The sequence below is a fragment of the Nicotiana sylvestris genome, chromosome 4, assembly GCF_000393655.2.
Source record: "Nicotiana sylvestris chromosome 4, ASM39365v2, whole genome shotgun sequence".
Taxonomy (NCBI): Eukaryota; Viridiplantae; Streptophyta; class Magnoliopsida; order Solanales; family Solanaceae; genus Nicotiana; species Nicotiana sylvestris.
Window position 1 is genome coordinate 147,463,556 of NC_091060.1, and position 16,807 is coordinate 147,480,362.

A 16,807-nucleotide genomic window follows, 5' to 3' on the forward strand; every position below is an offset into this window, starting at 1 on the left:
GCTAAGTTTTCGAAGTGTGAGTTCTGGCTGAGTTCAGTTGCATTCCTAGGTCATGTTGTATCAGCAGAGGGTATTCAGGTTGATCCGAAGAAGATTGAGGTAGTCAAGAACTGGCCTAGACCAGCATTAGCTACAAATATCTGGAGTTTCTTGGGATTGGTGGGCTACTATCATCGGTCTGTGGAGGGGTTTTCATCTATCGCAGCCCCGATGACCAGGTTGACCCAGAAGGGTGCCTAGTTCAGATGGTCAAATGAGTGTGAGGCAAGTTTTCAGAAGCTCAAGATAGCTCTGACTACGGCACCGGTGTTGGTTTTGCCCATAGGTTCAGGGCCTTATACAGTTTATTGTGATGCATCTCGTATTGCCTATGCTTCACGGCAGTTGAAGATTAATGAGAAGAACTATCCTGTATATGACTTGGAATTAGCAGCCATTGTTCACGCATTAAAGATTTGGAGGCATTATTTGTATGGCGTGGCATGTGAGGTGTTCACGGATCACAAGAGTCTGCAGTATTTGTTCAAGCAGAAGGAGTTAAACATGAGTCAGAGAAGGTGGTTGGAGCTATTAAAGGACTATGATATCACCATCTTATATCATTCGGGAAAGGCCAATGTGGTGGCTGATGCTTTGAGTAGGAAGTCAGCCAGTATGGGCAATCTTGCTTATTTTCCGGTCGGTGAGAGACCACTTACTTTAGATGTTCAGGCGTTGGCCAATCAATTCGTGAGGTTGGTGTTTCTGAGCCCAGTCGTGTGTTAGCTTGCACAGTCGCTCGTTCTTCTTTACTAGAGCGTATCCGAGATCGGCAGTCTGATGATCCTCATTTGTGTGTCCTTAGAGACACAGTGCAGCACGGAGGTGCCAAGCAGGTTACCTTAGGGGATGATGGAGTTTTGAGATTTCAGGGTTGAGTTTGTGTGCCTAATGTGGATGGACTCCGAGAGTTGATTTTAAAGGAGGCTCATAGTTCCCGATACTCTATTTATCCGGGCACCGCGAAGATGTACCAACATTTGCGGCAACATTATTGGTGGAAGAGGATGAAGAAGGATATCGTTGCGTATGTGGCTCGGCGTTTGAATTGTCAGCAGGTTAAGTACGAGCATCAGAGACCTGGTGGTTTGTTTCAGAGGATTGAGCTTCCCAAGTGGAAGCGGGAGCGGGTCACTATGAATTTTGTTGTTGGACTCCTACAGACTCGGAAATAGTTCAACGCAGTGTGGGTCATTATTGATAGGCTGACTAACTCAGCGCATTTCATTCCTGTGGCAGTCTCCTATTCATCCGAGACGTTAGCTGAGATCTATATCTAGGAGATTGTTGGTCTTCATGGTGTGCCCGTGTCTATCATTTCGGACCGAGGTACATAGTTTACCTCATGTTTCTGGAGGGCAGTTCAGTGAGAGTTGGGCACACAGGTTGAGTTGAGCACATCGTTTCATCCTCAGACGGACGGGAAGTCCGAGCGGACTATTCAAATTTTGGAGGATATGCTCCGAGCTTGTGTCATTGACTTTGGAGGCTCGTGGGATCAGTTTTTGCCTTTAGCAGAGTTTGCCTACAACAACATCTACCAGTCGAGTATCCAGATGGCTCCTTATGAGGCTTTGTATGGTAGGCGGTATCGGTTACCGGTTAGATGGTTCGAGCCGGGGGAGGCTCGGTTGCTGGGTACGGATCTGGTTCAGGATGCCTTGGACAAGGTCATGATTATTCAAGATAGGCTTCGTACAGCTCAGTCCAGGAAAAAGAGTTATGCCGACCGCAAGGTTCGTGATTTGGCTTTCATGGTCAGTGAGTGGGTGTTGCTTCTAGTGTCGCCTATGGAGGGCGTGATGAGATTTGGGAAGAATGGAAAGCTCAGCCCTAGGTTCATTGGCCCGTTTGAGATTCTTGATTGAGTGGGAGAGGTGGCTTACAGACTTGCGTTGCCGCCGAGTTTATCAGTCGTGCATCCAGTGTTTCATGTGTCCATGCTTCGGAAGTATCACAGCGATCCATCCCACGTGTTAGATTTCAGCACTACCCAGTTGGACAAGGACTTGTCCTATGAGGAGGAGCTTGTAGCTATTCTAGACCGACAGGTTCGTCAGTTGAGATCAAAGAGTTTCCCTTCTGTTCGTGTTCAGTGGAGAGGTCAGTCTGCTGAGGCATCGACCTGGGAGTTCGAGTTCGATATGCAGAGCCGTATGGGTCATCACTTGTTTTAAAAATAAATTTTGCATTTCGAGGCCTTAAAAACCTCTTTCTGTCTCACCTTAATTTGCGTGCGCAGTCCGGACGAGTAGCCGGAAAACCATTTTGTAAAGATCTGTGAAAATGATGAATTTTGCCTTTAAAATGAGTTTGAGTTGACTTCGCTCAACTTTTGGGTAAATGGACCTGGACCCGTGATTTGACGGTCCCGAAGGGTCCGTAGGAAAATATGAGATTTGGGCGTATGCCCGGAATTGAATTCTGAGGTCCCAAGCCCGAGAAATGAATTTATGAAAGAAATTGATTTGCTAAATTAATTATGAGGTAAAGAAAAGAATTTATGTTTGAAACCATTGGTATCGGGCCCGTATTTTGGTTCCGAAGTCCAGTACAGATCTTATATATGATTTAAGATGAGTCTGTGAAATTTGGTAAGAAACGAACTTGAAATGACGTGAATCGGACTGTATTTGAGAAAATTGAAAAATTTGAAGTTCTTAAGAAATTTCATGGTTTTGATGCTAAATTCATAGTTGTTGATGTTATTTTAGTGATTTGAATGCACGAGCAAGTCCGTATGATATTTTTAGGTTGGTGTGCATGTTTGGTTTGGAGCCCCAAGGGCTCAGGTGAGTTTTGGATAGGCCACGGGGTGGATTTTGGACTTGAGAAATTGTAGGCTTCAGCTGTTTCAGTGCAGGCATGCAGGTTTCGCATTTGCGAAGCCTAGCTCGCAAATGCGAAAATAGCTCAGGCTAGCCTACCTCGCAAATGCGAGGAATTTATCGCAAATGCGAGGTTTCCCCTTTTGAGACAGTCGGCGCAAATGCGACACATTGTTCGCAAAAGTGACTTTGCAAATGCGAAGGTCGCTTCGCAAATGCGAGCTTAGTAGAAGTCTGGGTTCGCAATTGCGAACCCTGGTCGCAATTGTGGCACCTGCAACCTGTAAATTCATAACTTAGATGCATTTCAACCATTTTTCACACTCTTTCAAAATCAAAACACTCTAGGGCAAATTTTCAAAGACAACTTCTTCTCCAAATCGATTGTAAGTGATTTTTTACTAGTTTTCTTCAATCTTTAACATCTTTTCACATGATTTTAACTCAAAATCAATGATTTTCATGGAGAAAATTGGGTGTTTTGGGTAGAACCTAGGTTTTTTAAAAATTGGGGATTTGGACCTCGATTTGAGGTCCGATTTCAAAACAAATTATATATTTGGGTTTATGGGGGAATGGGTAATCGATTTTTGGTTCGAACCTCGGGTTTTGACCATGTGGGCCCGGGGGAGATTTTTGTCTTTTTGGGTAAAACTTTGGAAAATTTATTTTCATGCATTAGCATTGATTCATTTAGCGTTTATTGATGTAATTAAGTAACTTGTGGCTAGATACGAGCGAATTGGTGGTGGAATCAAGAGGTAAAGCGATAATTGAGACTTGAATTGTGTTCGTGGCATCGAGGTAAGTGTTTGGTCTAACCTTGGCTTGAGGGATTAGGAGTCGTATCTTATTTGCTACGTGTTAATTGTGGAGTACGACGTATATGCATGGTGACGAGTATCTATACGTCAGTGTCAAGCATGCCCGTGAGCCTTGTATTGTAATTGTTATGACTCCGTTGTAGTTTATTGCGCTTCACATGTTATTATCATTATTTTTCCCTTGTCGGGATGTTATTGTCATATTATTGTTACCTTGTCGGGATGTTTGTTTTGATATTATTGTTCCCTTGCCGGGATATTATTGAAATATTATTGTTCCCTTGCCGGGATATTGTTATATTGCTCTTGTTCCCTTGCCGTGATTCTTTTGTGATTGTTATTGATTTGTAACTGGGATTGGGTGGCACGCCGCCAAGGAAATATATGAAATAGGAGCGGATTGCACGCTTTCAACGATATATATGAAATGGGAGCGGGTTGCACGCCTGCAATGAGATATATAAAATGGGAGCGGGTTGCACGCCTGCAACGAGATATATCAAATGGGAGTGAGTTGCACGCCTTCAACGAGATATATAAAATAGGAGCCGGTTGCACGCCTGCAATGAGATATATGAAATGGGATCGGGTTACACGCCTGCAACGAGATACATGAAATGAGATCGGGTTGCACGCCTGCAAAAAGATGTGAAATGAAAGTGAATTCTGGATTTGTTTTCCTTATCCTTGTTAGTAATTGGATTTTGGTTTCTTTATATTCCTCTTGATATTCTGTTGTTATCTGTTATTCCCCGAAGCATGTTTTCCCCCTCTCATCTTTAACTGTAATTATCTGCTTTTATTTTTTTGTTGTATATGATTTAACTGCACAGGTTTATTTGGTAGTCTGGTCCTAGACTCGTCACTACTTCGCCGAGGTTAGGCTAGGCACTTACCAGCACTTGGGGTCAGTTGTGCTGATACTACACTCTGCACTGTGTGCGGATATTGGTACTGGAGCGTTTGGACCGCAGTGAGGTTGCTGCCTTCAGTCCAACAGGCGACCCGAGGTAGCCCTGCAGGTGTCCGCGGGCCTTGGCGTCACCTCCTATCTTTCCTTTATTCCTTTACTTATTTCAGAAACAATGTATCTTTTATCTTTCAGACTTTGTATGTAGTATTCTTAGACTGTCTGTGAACTTGTGACACCAAATTCTAGGTAGAGTTGTATTTAGACTTCCGCAGTTTGTATTATGATAAATTATCAGATTTTGTCTTCTGCCTAATTATTTTCGCTATTTGTATGATATCTACTCATCACTGATAACGGTTTAAAACTGGAAAAGGTTAAGTAATTAGTGTAATTTGGCTTGCCTAGCTTTTACCAATATGCTCCATCACGACTCTCGAGGGTGAAAAATTCGAGTTGTGACATACACACAACAAGAAGGTCTAGATTTCCATGATACTTTCTCTCCTGTGGCCAAGCTTACTATAGTCAGGACTGTAGTTGCTGCTGCAGCCCTTAAGGGCTGGCATATTTTTCAAATGGATATGCATAATGCCTTCCTCAATGTTGATCTTGAGGAAGAGGTCTACATGTCCCTAACACAAGACTTTAGTAGCCAGGAGGAGCATAAAGTATGTAGGCTACTAAAGTCCTTATATGGTCTAAAACAGGCATCTAGGCAATGAAATTTGAAACTAAATCTAGCTCTCATAGAATTTGGTTTTACTCAAAGCAAACATGATTATTCAATGTTTACCAAGACTGACAAATACAAGTTTGTGCTTATACTGGTATATGTAGATGATTTACTTGTAACAGGAAATGATCTAGAGGATATTTAGAATGCAAAGGCTGCACTACACCAGAAATTCAAGCTAAAAGACCTAGAAAAGTTAAGATACTTCCTAGGAATAGAATTTGCAAGGTCTAAAGAGGGAATACTGATGTAACAAAGGAAATATGCACTGGAAATGATCTCAGATGTGGGATTAGCAGGTCCAAAGCATAAAGATACACCTATGGAGCAGAACATGAAGCTCACAAGTACAGAATTTGACAAAAGTATAAATGCTGGCACCTCTGATGAAACATTGGAAGACAGGGGGAGTTTTCAAAGGCTGATTGGAAAACTTCTGTACCTCACAATAAATAGACCAGACATTTCTTATATAGTTCAATGCCTAAGTCAATTCATGCATGCGCTCATGAGATCCCATTATGAGGCAGCTCTACATATTGTCAGATACATAAAGAGACAACCAGATCTAGGAATCCTCATGTCAAGCAACGAGACACAGCATATTGAAGCTTACTGTGAATCTAATTGGGCATCTTATCCCATGTCAAGGAAATCTGTGACTGGCTACTGTATTAAGCTAGGTGATTCATTGATCTCTTAAAAAGCAAAAAAACAGAGCACTATCTCTGGAAGTTCTGCTGAAGCAGAGTATAGAAGCATGACACACACAGTAGCAGAGTTGGTTTGGCTTAATGAATTATTGAAAGAATTAAGAATGGATGTGAAGTTGCCAATAAAGTTGTTTTGTGATAACAAAGTTGCATTACAAATTGCACCAAATCCTATATATCATGAGAGAACAAAACACATCGAAATAGACTGTCACTTCATAAGAGAAAAAAATACAAGAGGGGCTGATTGAAGCTTCTCACATACCAAGTCAACAACAACCAGCAGACATTTTGACAAAGCCTCTTGGCCATCAGCAGCATTCTTTTCTATTGACCAAGTTGGGAATGAAAAATATTTTTCATTCTCAACTTGAGGGGGAGTGTAGAGATATAAAGTCTAGTTGAGGGTGTTTGTACAGTATGCTATTTAACATGTACATTTCTAGAATAGTCTATTAGTTAGTAGTTCTGTATATATCAGAAACATACTCCTGCACAGAGCAGTTATGTAAGAAAGAAAAGAAATATAATTTTTTCTCTCTCTTCGATCCTCTATGTTACTCTGTGTATTTCATCCCTTCTCACTAGATCTTGCCTCCATGTCCATGGCAAATCTAGCTTGATTTTGACATAGGTTACTTCAGATAAGTATGGGTTGATAAGCTACAAAACATAGTAAATGACATGTCACAACATGCAAAACTACACCAATGATATTATTTACACTACTTTTAGTATATATTATTTAAATCCTTTTGAAAAATAATATAAATTACCAAGCATAAAGAAACACACCCATATATGCACATGATGCACACAATTGAGAAGAGAATTTTATGATATGGAATTGAAGGAATTGGTCATGTATTTACCTACTTCTGCTCCTTTATTGATGTGGAGTATGAAAAGAAATAATGCTGATAACATGAATATACAGCTAGGTATGCATGCAGCTGAAATGGTATTCTACCATTGAAGGACTAACAAAATTTCCTCGTGAGATCTTCAGAATATTGCAGTGAAAGAAAAGTCAAAAAAATTGAATGCTTTCTTAGTATGCATTCATCCAAAAGTACATTTTTCAGCAAGATTTTTCGGCAAATATGTTTGGAAAAGCACCTACATTGTTAAAAGTTTTATGATTCATTCTAACGGACTCTTTCAACTTTCCACCTGTTTTTTCCTTAATTTCTTGCTATGTGAGTAGCATTTTTGGAAGTGGTCGCTCAAATAAATATGAAACCTAGCTACATGTTTAGGATAGTTATTAAATAAATAAAATTATGTTATCTCTAATAGTACTACAAATTTTTAGATAAAATGATTATATAATTCAATATGATATTAGCGCAAGCAAAAAGCTCATGATTTCTAAGTCTCATTGCAACTCTTGATAATGAATTGTTACGTGTTAGCCAATTAGTCTCTCCTGCAATAAATAAAAGTGTGCTTTATCTAAAATAATTATCTTTTTTTTCACTCTCAAGTGTTTCTTGTCTTAGGAATGGCAGGCGGTGCAGGGCGGGTTCTGTCTGAACCCGCACAATCTAAACCCGCCCTGCCCTGCATAGGATTTAAATCCGCATTCATCCGCCCCGCACTCCACTCGCGTTCACCTGCCCTGTCCCGCCCCGCAAATATTTTTAATTATAAAAAGTCTTTCTTTTTTAGAAAGCTAGACTTAAATCTGATTTTTTAACAAAACAATTAATTATATCCATATTGTTCTTAAATTCCCATCTTTTGCCTCTGAATCCCGTGGGTTTTCCTATAGAACAAGTTGTTGAGGAGATATTATCGTGTCAATTGTGGTTATAATTGGTCCTTAAGGTCAAAACTCTCACTTGTCTATTATGTTAATGTATTATCAATTGTTTAGTCCTTACTTTCTGTTTAAACGTGATGTTTTTCGTGCTATGTAAAAGGCACCCGATTGATCTGTATGATAGAATTTGGGATGCTGATGAAGATTTCAGTCCATTTCATGTGTCTTCTGGTTTTGACATTCAAGCCAATTTCAATATGTCAGTTCTGAAAGAGAGCCCTCCTGCAGCTGTTCTTCAAACTGGAAGAGTATTGGCACGTCGAAACGTCGGGACAACGGTTTTAACATTTAGCCTTTTAAAATTAAATTTCCACCCGAGCCCCGCCCCGCCCCGCGTTATTTTTTTAATTTAAAAATTGAACCCGCCCCGCAACCGCAAAGTCTCAAACCCGCACACCTCCGCTAACGTTCAAACCCACACTGCTCCGCACCCGCATCGCCCCATTGCCATCCCTACTTGTCTTCCAAGCGGCAAGCACTAACATGGAAATAAAAGAACACATGCATAAAGAACGTTTAAGGAATTCCTATCCATTTTTCTTCTTATAGCTAATGTTCTGGGGTGTAAAGAGTGGGAACGTGTATACCTTCACGTTCAAATATTGGAAACAATTATTAGAATTTGACTACACAAATATGTAGGAATAATTAGCGTACTTGACTTTGTATATATATGGATAAGGTAGAATGTTAGGAATTTGGGATTAAATCATGCATACGTGTCTGCAGACATACATAGCCACATGTTCTAAATAGTGTAACTTTTTGTCATTGGCTTCTTGTCAAGGAAATAAAAAGTGAGTACATCCCTACCTAAATTATCATGTTTGCTGATAAAAAGAAAATTCGGAGAAAGCATAAGAGTCAATTAATATGTACCCTTCTTAAGTTATGAGACATGAATGATGGCTCATGGAAATGAATCTAAAGTCATTTAGGTTTTACTAGTAAGAAGTTAAAAGTTAAAACTCTATGGATAAGAAGTAGATAATAGTCACACACACCGACCAACACTATCGAATTGTCTTTTTTTAGTGTTAGAGTAGATTTCCATTTTTGTTAAGTTGCCTGTGTCCAATTGATAGAAGTCAATACTGATAGACGTACTCTTATGGTCTTACTTGAAAATGAATTATTACTCCATTTTAAGGTATTGTTCCTAGAAAAAGTTAAGCTAGCCTTTCTCATTTTACATTTACCATCTCTCTTTTGATTTATCTACCTTTGAAAATTCACTGACGGTGTAAAGAATTATTACCAACGTAATGGTGGGAGATAGGTGGCGAGCTAGTACGTTCAATTTTGTGCGTATTGCATGGGATACAACAATTATGCATGATATTGGCCTTTTAAAATGGGGCCAAGCGGTTTTAAATTTATGAATACAAGTTAAACTAAGAACATCAACAAATCAAAGTCGTGATTGGTGAATGGCAAAGTTGGACACTATTGCTTTCGCAAGAATTGACCAAGTTGTCCCACTATTATTTATAAACTGTTCTCCCTTTATGAGAACATATTCCCAGCTGTAGTCATAAAAAGGCCCTTTGTAGTGAAGTTAAAGTCAGCTCTTGTCTGTGCTACCACCATTTTCCTTTAATAGCTACGAGTTTAGTAGTACTAATGTTTGAAAATAATGGCTTTAGTTCTGAAAGAAAAACTGTTCACTGGTAGCAGACCAGTAAGTCATTGCAACGTGGATTCTTCCTACTTTTTTTTCTTCTTTTCGATGCCCAATGAGGATGTGTGAGAATTTTGACGATAGCGATGTCTACGGAGAAGTAGAGATAGGCCGAAGAAGTATTAGGGAGAAGTGATTAGGCCGGATATGACGCATCTTTAGCTTACCGAAGATATGACTCTTAATAGGCGGGTGTAGAAGGCAAGGCTTAGGGAGAAGGCTGGTAGGCAGTTGAGCGTCTTTCCTTTCATTCCAGTAGAATTCTTAATATTTTATTACTACATGATATTGCTTATGTTTTGGTTGTTCTACTATCTTACTGTTGTTATTGCTTCTCTGGCTTTTATACTACTGCATTTCTTCTCTATATTGTTGTGACTTTGCATGCTTGCTTGGACCCTAGGGTTTATTCGAAAAGCCTTTTTACCTACACAAGGTAGGGGTAAGACTGAATACTCATTACCCTCCTCTAACCCTACTTGTGAATTTACACTGTTTGTTTTCATTTTAGCCCCTTAATTTCTTTTGAACTGAAAGCTCAAACCTTTAGAAATATGGGTTGAGTATTTGAGATGATTCTAGTATAGTTCTACACAGAGAAAAATGACTGCAACCATGTCATTTAAAGTTTCAAACACCTACTTCAGTATAATAGGTTTCACATATTTCTTTTTTGGCCTCACATTTACTACAGTAGTCCAGGAAAAAATCAGCATTTCTTTGATTATGTTTTGATACTCTAATTAAATTCAATTTATTCAGAATTCTACTGATCCAATGGCGTGTCCCATTCAAGTACTTTAGAGAGAGAAATTATTTTGACCTTCATATCATGATTTTCTACATGAGTAGGTGAAACAATATTGCATCATAAATAGAGGCAACAAAAAGTTTTGTGTAAGTGTACTATGAGCCCATATTTCGACTAGCGAAAAACCCCAATAAATAAATAAACAAATAAACTGAGAGATCAAGAGAGAGGAATATAGATGATGTATATATCATTACTTGACAATAGTCTCCCCTGAAACAGCAATCTCCCATTTGCAATTAATCTGTAACAAGCTGCTGCTGAAACCCCATATACATTTTATGAGAATACACTAAGATGGCATACTCAGCATTTTCTAGGGGACCCCTGCTTCTCCGCAACAACTTATCAACACAGAGCTGAAGTTGTTATAACATGTCTTCACGGCATTCACAAGCTGCGCGATTCTTAGTTTTTGTGTATAACTGTGTATAATGCAAATCAATGGTAAGATCTCAGGTGAAAGATTTGGCAGCTAGGGACGTATGATTTCTTCAAAGCAGCTAGCTCAAACTTCTTAATGGCGACTTCATTTTCCTCTAAACTTGTTTGAACAAAAAACCGGACCCACCACGTTGAGCTCCTCAATTTGGCCTTCGGGCAGAACATAAAGCAAAGGAGGAAGTTCGGATCAGGTTTCAAAATTAGCAGATAATCTAAGTCAATATACTATCAATTCTTTTTAAAGGAAACAAAACAGACAAAGAAGAAGATCGATATGATCAGGAGCAGGCATTTCCCTAAGATATTCTACTATACAACTTTGGCTGCTGATTTATAGGTGTATCACCTTTGCAGCATGAAGTCTGTGCGACAAACATATATAAACAATTTTTCTTTTTGATATGAAAAAGAAAATGGCTTCTGACAAATAGTGATATGCTACTGCATGAATGGTGATTGATGCAATCTGAGGTTTCAAATTTAAGAACTCTAAAAGGTGCACTCAAATTTTCTTATGCAACATCAAGAATTTTGAACAACTAAAAGTTAGAGAGGGCAAGATGGGATAAGTCTTTCCATATCAGAAACTAAAACGAATCCACTTTTTACTCCCACCCAATCCGTAAGATGTAATAAAAGGGTCGAAGGTTCCTAATTCCAACACATTTGCTCCACCCCCAAATTTATGAGATAGACAAATTATATGCACATGCTTTAACAACAATGTATGAGTGAGATGCAGGAGCATGTCACTTACCAGCCCCCCGAATCTGGACTTATCTGCAACCTTAGCTTTATGATGACGTGGATAACCTGCAATTATCAAATCATGTGGAATAAAGGGCGTGTATATGAAAAGGCACTTCTAACGCCTTAGAAAGCTTATGCATAAAACGATATGGTTAAATCTTAAAGGAGAAAACTGAAGGAGCTAACAACTCTAAGAAAGCAAGGTAATCAGAGTCTCCACTGCTTCCAAAAGAATATTACTCTACAGAGGTCAACTGACCAAAAGTCATACAAGAATAAAACCACACTAGCTTAATTAAAAATATGCCACATCTCATTGGTTTGGAAACAACAGCAAACTACTCATGTAAGGGAGAACGATCTGCATGCATGAGGTGTCATTAAAGCTGACTGCTATCACCATATCATTCTTTAAAAATATTATCTACAATATGTTATCACTGCTAAAGGGGACGGAGACATATTAAATTCTTAAGTTTTTTTTTTTTATAGTGATAACGAGTACTTACATAATTCAGGAATGAGTTTGTTCTTTTACTAAAAGAAAGGAAAGGAAAAAAGGCGTGTTGTTTCTGCTATATTTTTCTACTATACAGGTTATCTCTTTCAGTTATACATTGGCCCTGGTCATCCAATATTCTACCATTTGTCGTATCTCCTCACTTTCACGCCTGTTATATTGTGCATTTAAGGAAACAATAAGTAGCAAATGCCAGTTATCCAAAAAATTCTTCACACATCTAGACACAAATTTCCTCTTCTTTGCCTCTGTGTGTGGAATCCAACAATTTGTCCTTAATCATTATCATCTCCCTGCTTTGAAATCTTACATATATTCAGCTTTTCTTAACTTGAGAATGGTGCATGTAATTTTTGTCTTCTGCTGCATTAATTATATTGATTTCAAGTGGTTTCTTATTGCAGGTTTATTTAGTTTCTTGTATCCTTGTAATTCCTTCACTTTTAATGTTCTTTACTCCTTATCAAGAATGGCAACAACAATTAAGAACCTCTACCAGTCAACTTTGTCCTACTTCCAAGGAGAGACCGCACAGGACATTACTGGACCTAATATAAAAGGGGGATAGAAATCTATTGAATATCAGCACGGAAAGAAACCAAAGTAAGGCAATAAATAGTCAAATTTCTAAATAGCTTTCTATCAAAGATAGAAGTGTGATAGTGTGACCAAGTACTGAAAATAAAAGAATAAGTTTTCGAATTAAAAGGAATATCTTTCTAGGATTGAGATAAATATTCCCACTCATACGAGTGTACCCAGAAAGGCAAGACTAAAAAAGAGGTAGGAAGCAACTCAGCTAAGACAGTGCAATGAATGCAAAATATTCTTCCATTTTAGACTGACCATTTTCTAAACATAACATCTAAGAAAAAACTCTTCTTACCCGTGAAAACAACAAGTCCATCAGATGATACCCTGGCCAATTCAGGAAGGGTCCTATTGAGATACCTTGGAGACAAGTAATCCAATGCATCTGAGACAATCACAAGTGAAAATGATTTTGCACGATATGGAAGAGGAAACTTTATATCAGCCACGCGGACGATGCCCTTATGCACGAGTTTTTTGCAGAAATGACCTGCATCCTCTATATCATATGGTTCTATACCCCAAGCTTGAGTATCCTCCTCTTCTAACAATCTAGCAACTACCGAGCAAGTATCAGGGCCAACATGCAGCACCTTATGCATGCTATCTCCATATGCTTTCTTCAGAAAAGGAATCGTCTTTTGAACCTCTACAGCACATGAAAAGTCCCCTGCACAGGTAAAACTGGTTCAAGATTCTAACTCGGCTGTAATTACATACAGCAGTAACTTTCTCTTCAGAAATGTCAAGTCGAAGAAACCAAGGCACTATTACCCAAATTAAACTAACGCAATTAATCTTCTAATAAGCAAGATTGGGAGTCAGTAGCTCCGCATATAGGCTATATAGAGATTCTTGATAGGCATAGTGCATGGTCACTCCACTCACCTAGAATGATAAATGATAGTGAATTACCAATCTTGTTACCTATTCTATGCTCTTGAGTCAAGTGATGTAAGAAGTGTGGGGAATTATTCAGAGAATCATAAGTGAACAGAAATCCCCGACATGTTTGATATTAGTTTATTGAAACAGCTATACAGACTGACTGCGTAATAACAATTCACATGATTTTTATCATGGAACACAAGAATCCTGCTGTATGTCATGTACAAAGGCATTATTTTTGAAGTTACAGTTAGATGGTTCATACTTCCTACTATACTCTGAATGAGTTAAAAGTAGAAGCAAGAAATGCATAACATGCTTGTCCGAGTCTTCTTATCGTAAAGTTCTAAAATTATCGTGCAAGTAAAGCTCCGGGCAAGAGCCCAAAAGGAACTGGGGACTCGATTATCAGTAAGTACCAAACTGAAATTTTTGGATGCACAACATTAGGTGATCATGAGTACATAGTTAGAACCATTTTCACTAAACAAGTAATAGACATTTCTGTGCACTTTTGTATATAACATAGTTCATGTGTCATCTAAAAGAAAAATATGTCAAAACTCAAATTCTTCAGAATTATGCATGAGAAATTACCTTCCACTCTACTGATGCCTTTAATACTGCCAAAAGTACCTACAAGCAATGATAATCCATTTATGAGCATCAGAGCAAAGTAAAGAACAATACTTAGAGGCAGAAGCAAACGTTCAAGTTGAGGTAAGGAAAAGCAACGTGTAATTAAGTCACCAACATGACCGTTACTGTCTTACTGATAGCAGAGATTCATTTAAATTGAGATTTTTATATAGAGAAACTTTGAGCTGAGGGTCTATTGGAAACAGCCTCTCTACCTTCCCAGGATAGGAGTAAGGCTTGCATACACATTACCCTCCCCAGACCCCACTTGTGGGATTCAACTGGGTTGTTGTTGTTGTTGTTATATAGAGAAACATTCATCAAAAAATGAGGTAAAAAAGACCAGCATTTTGTTTAAAGAAAAGAAAAGGACCACTATGTTATTTGCAGATAAACATTAAGAAATATGTCGAAGATGATTCATATGCCTTCTACACATCTTCTACATGTGCATATGTTGATGCCACAAAACTATGTTTCGATATCTTCTTTCCTTGAGAAGGTGAGACTGATCATGCAGAGTACTCGTATTGTCTGCTCTTTTTAATAGTTATACAGCTTTCTCTAAAGAAATAAATTGTAGGGAGTCCTCCAAATGAGCTAAAGGGTTTAACTACTTTTTCATTTAAACTAGAAGTTATAAACCTATATCACCTGTAATGCCCCTAGTTCAAGCATACGATACCCAACATTTTTCACCTCTTGAGAAAAGTACCTTTTGATGAAACAAGTACAGCGTTCATAAACAATCTCGCAGTAGTTTCGTCACAGACCTCCAGTATTGAGCAATCAGCTGAAATATCTTTTCTTCTTTCTTTCTTTTTGGCCTTTTACAATAAACTCAAGTATAGATATAATTCATGAAACGCCAAGGTTCAGGGTACAAACCTGTGTCACGGTAAAAGTACCCTATGAGAAGAAATGCTCCCTGAAATATCCAAAAGGAAACATAGAGTTACAATTACAGTTTAAATGATTTGAGAATCTAGTTATTTTCCAAGATTATCTACTGCCGTCCAAAATGATAACAATTAAATAACTATTAGTATCAAAATCTGAGAATAAGTACCACAATAACAAGTCCAATCGTTAAATATGGGGAAGACCGTGTCTTTGAGCGAATTGAGGCATCTAATGAAGCTGCTCTGCCATCCGCTAAACGTCGAGATGGGTTGATAGGCCTCCTTGACATCATCATAGGTTCCTTGCAACCAAAAGACTAACTTTTTCTGCGCAACATTAGAGACAAGTTAAAATCCTTGAAAATCAATCAAGAACATAAAATGTCAAAACCAAAAGTAGATACCAAAAGCTGTAACATTTCTGGCATTTTTCTTTGCAGAAGTTTCCAAATATGGCATTATCTCAATATTAGGATTAGAACCAGTCATTTAAGAAAGCAATGATTGGAACTATAGTGTAACATGTAACTATTGATTTATTAACCATACTCATGAAAAGAAAGCTAAAAGGGTGCCAAGAAACGACCCAAATTTCAATCATTTACTACAATAGTCCAACAAAAAGAGCAAAAAGGACCCATTTCGATATGAGGAAAAATACAACGATTAGTATTGTGGTGAAGCACACAAACAATATATTTAAAATTATTAACCACACCCATGAACAGAAACTAAAAGGGACATAAAATTCAATCTTTTACTATAATTAGCAGACAAAGGAGCAAAAAAACGTCATTTGGACCCATTTTTTATACAATGGGAAGAAATAAAAATAAAAAGGAAACATAATTTGTACCTGAATCAGTAGTGAACAACGTTGAAACCCGAATCAAGATCCGTTATTTACAGTGCTTTAGTAATTCTTGGTACTCGTGGATATGTAAATCTATTGAATACACAAAATTGGAAATTTGTTTAGAGAAAAAGGTGATATTCTTGATTAGAGATTACAGATTTGGAAAGTAAGGCGCGTAAGGGAGAAGCTGCAAGATTAGAAAATTTGGCGCGTCGGAATTGGAACGGTTGTCATTCAACGGCTTTGCTCACACTTCGGAGCTCCGATTCTCATAAGCAAATCCCACACTGCACAAAGAGTTATCTTTTCTATTTCTTTCTCCTTTGTTCTTTTCCTTGTCAAACAAAATCTTGGTGTAAACTTTTAATCCTAATTGAGCTTTGTTATTTAATAGCAAAATGAATGAGATTCATGAAAGCCCAAGAAAATATCACTTTGACACTAAAATTTTATAGGACATTGATTTGATACCTAATTAATGAAGAAATCGTTCCCACATCACTAATATTTTTATTTGAACTAAAATAAGACAAAGAAAAAAGTTCCAAAAGATGTATAAATACCATTACTTTTAATATTTTCTAAAATATGTTATCATATATTTTTTGTTATGGTTGAATGGACGAGATGAATATTTAACCTTAGAGCAGGATAAAAGATTAAAGCTTGAAAAATAAATAGCTAAGTATTAAATTTTCCCAAATCAAGAAATAGAAGTATGAATATTGTCTGTATTGTATACCATTGACAAAAGCATGATCTTATTACTTTAAATGAATATTCATATATCACTATTAGCAGTATAACATGACTTACTAACTCGAAATATTTTAGTACAATAGCATTCAAA

The 16,807-nt window shown here is 37.8% G+C and overlaps 2 protein-coding genes across 3 annotated transcripts; one reads left to right on the forward strand and one right to left on the reverse strand.

The window, feature by feature from the left end:
• The first annotated feature begins 5,611 nt into the window (after nt 1-5,611).
• Nucleotides 5,612-6,040, forward strand: LOC138890314 (uncharacterized mitochondrial protein AtMg00240-like). Its single transcript, XM_070173689.1, has one exon. The coding sequence runs from the start codon at nt 5,612-5,614 to the stop codon at nt 6,038-6,040; it is 429 nt and encodes a 142-aa protein (XP_070029790.1).
• A 4,492-nt stretch (nt 6,041-10,532) lies between these two features.
• LOC104211861 (probable pectin methylesterase CGR3) lies at nt 10,533-16,378 on the reverse strand. Of its 2 annotated transcripts, XM_009760999.2 has the most exons (7): nt 15,958-16,378; nt 15,269-15,428; nt 15,088-15,127; nt 14,158-14,196; nt 12,968-13,342; nt 11,569-11,624; nt 10,533-10,961 (listed from the first exon to the last, which is right to left on the reverse strand). In XM_009760999.2, exons 2-7 carry the CDS (start codon nt 15,395-15,397, stop codon nt 10,809-10,811), a joined length of 792 nt encoding a protein of 263 aa, XP_009759301.1. In that variant the 5' UTR covers nt 15,398-15,428; nt 15,958-16,378; the 3' UTR covers nt 10,533-10,808. The 2 variants fall into 2 exon arrangements, with proteins under 2 accessions (XP_009759301.1, XP_070028393.1); XM_070172292.1 differs by lacking the exons at nt 15,088-15,127; nt 15,269-15,428; nt 15,958-16,378 and adding an exon at nt 14,915-15,065.
• Between the last annotated feature and the right edge of the window lie 429 nt (nt 16,379-16,807).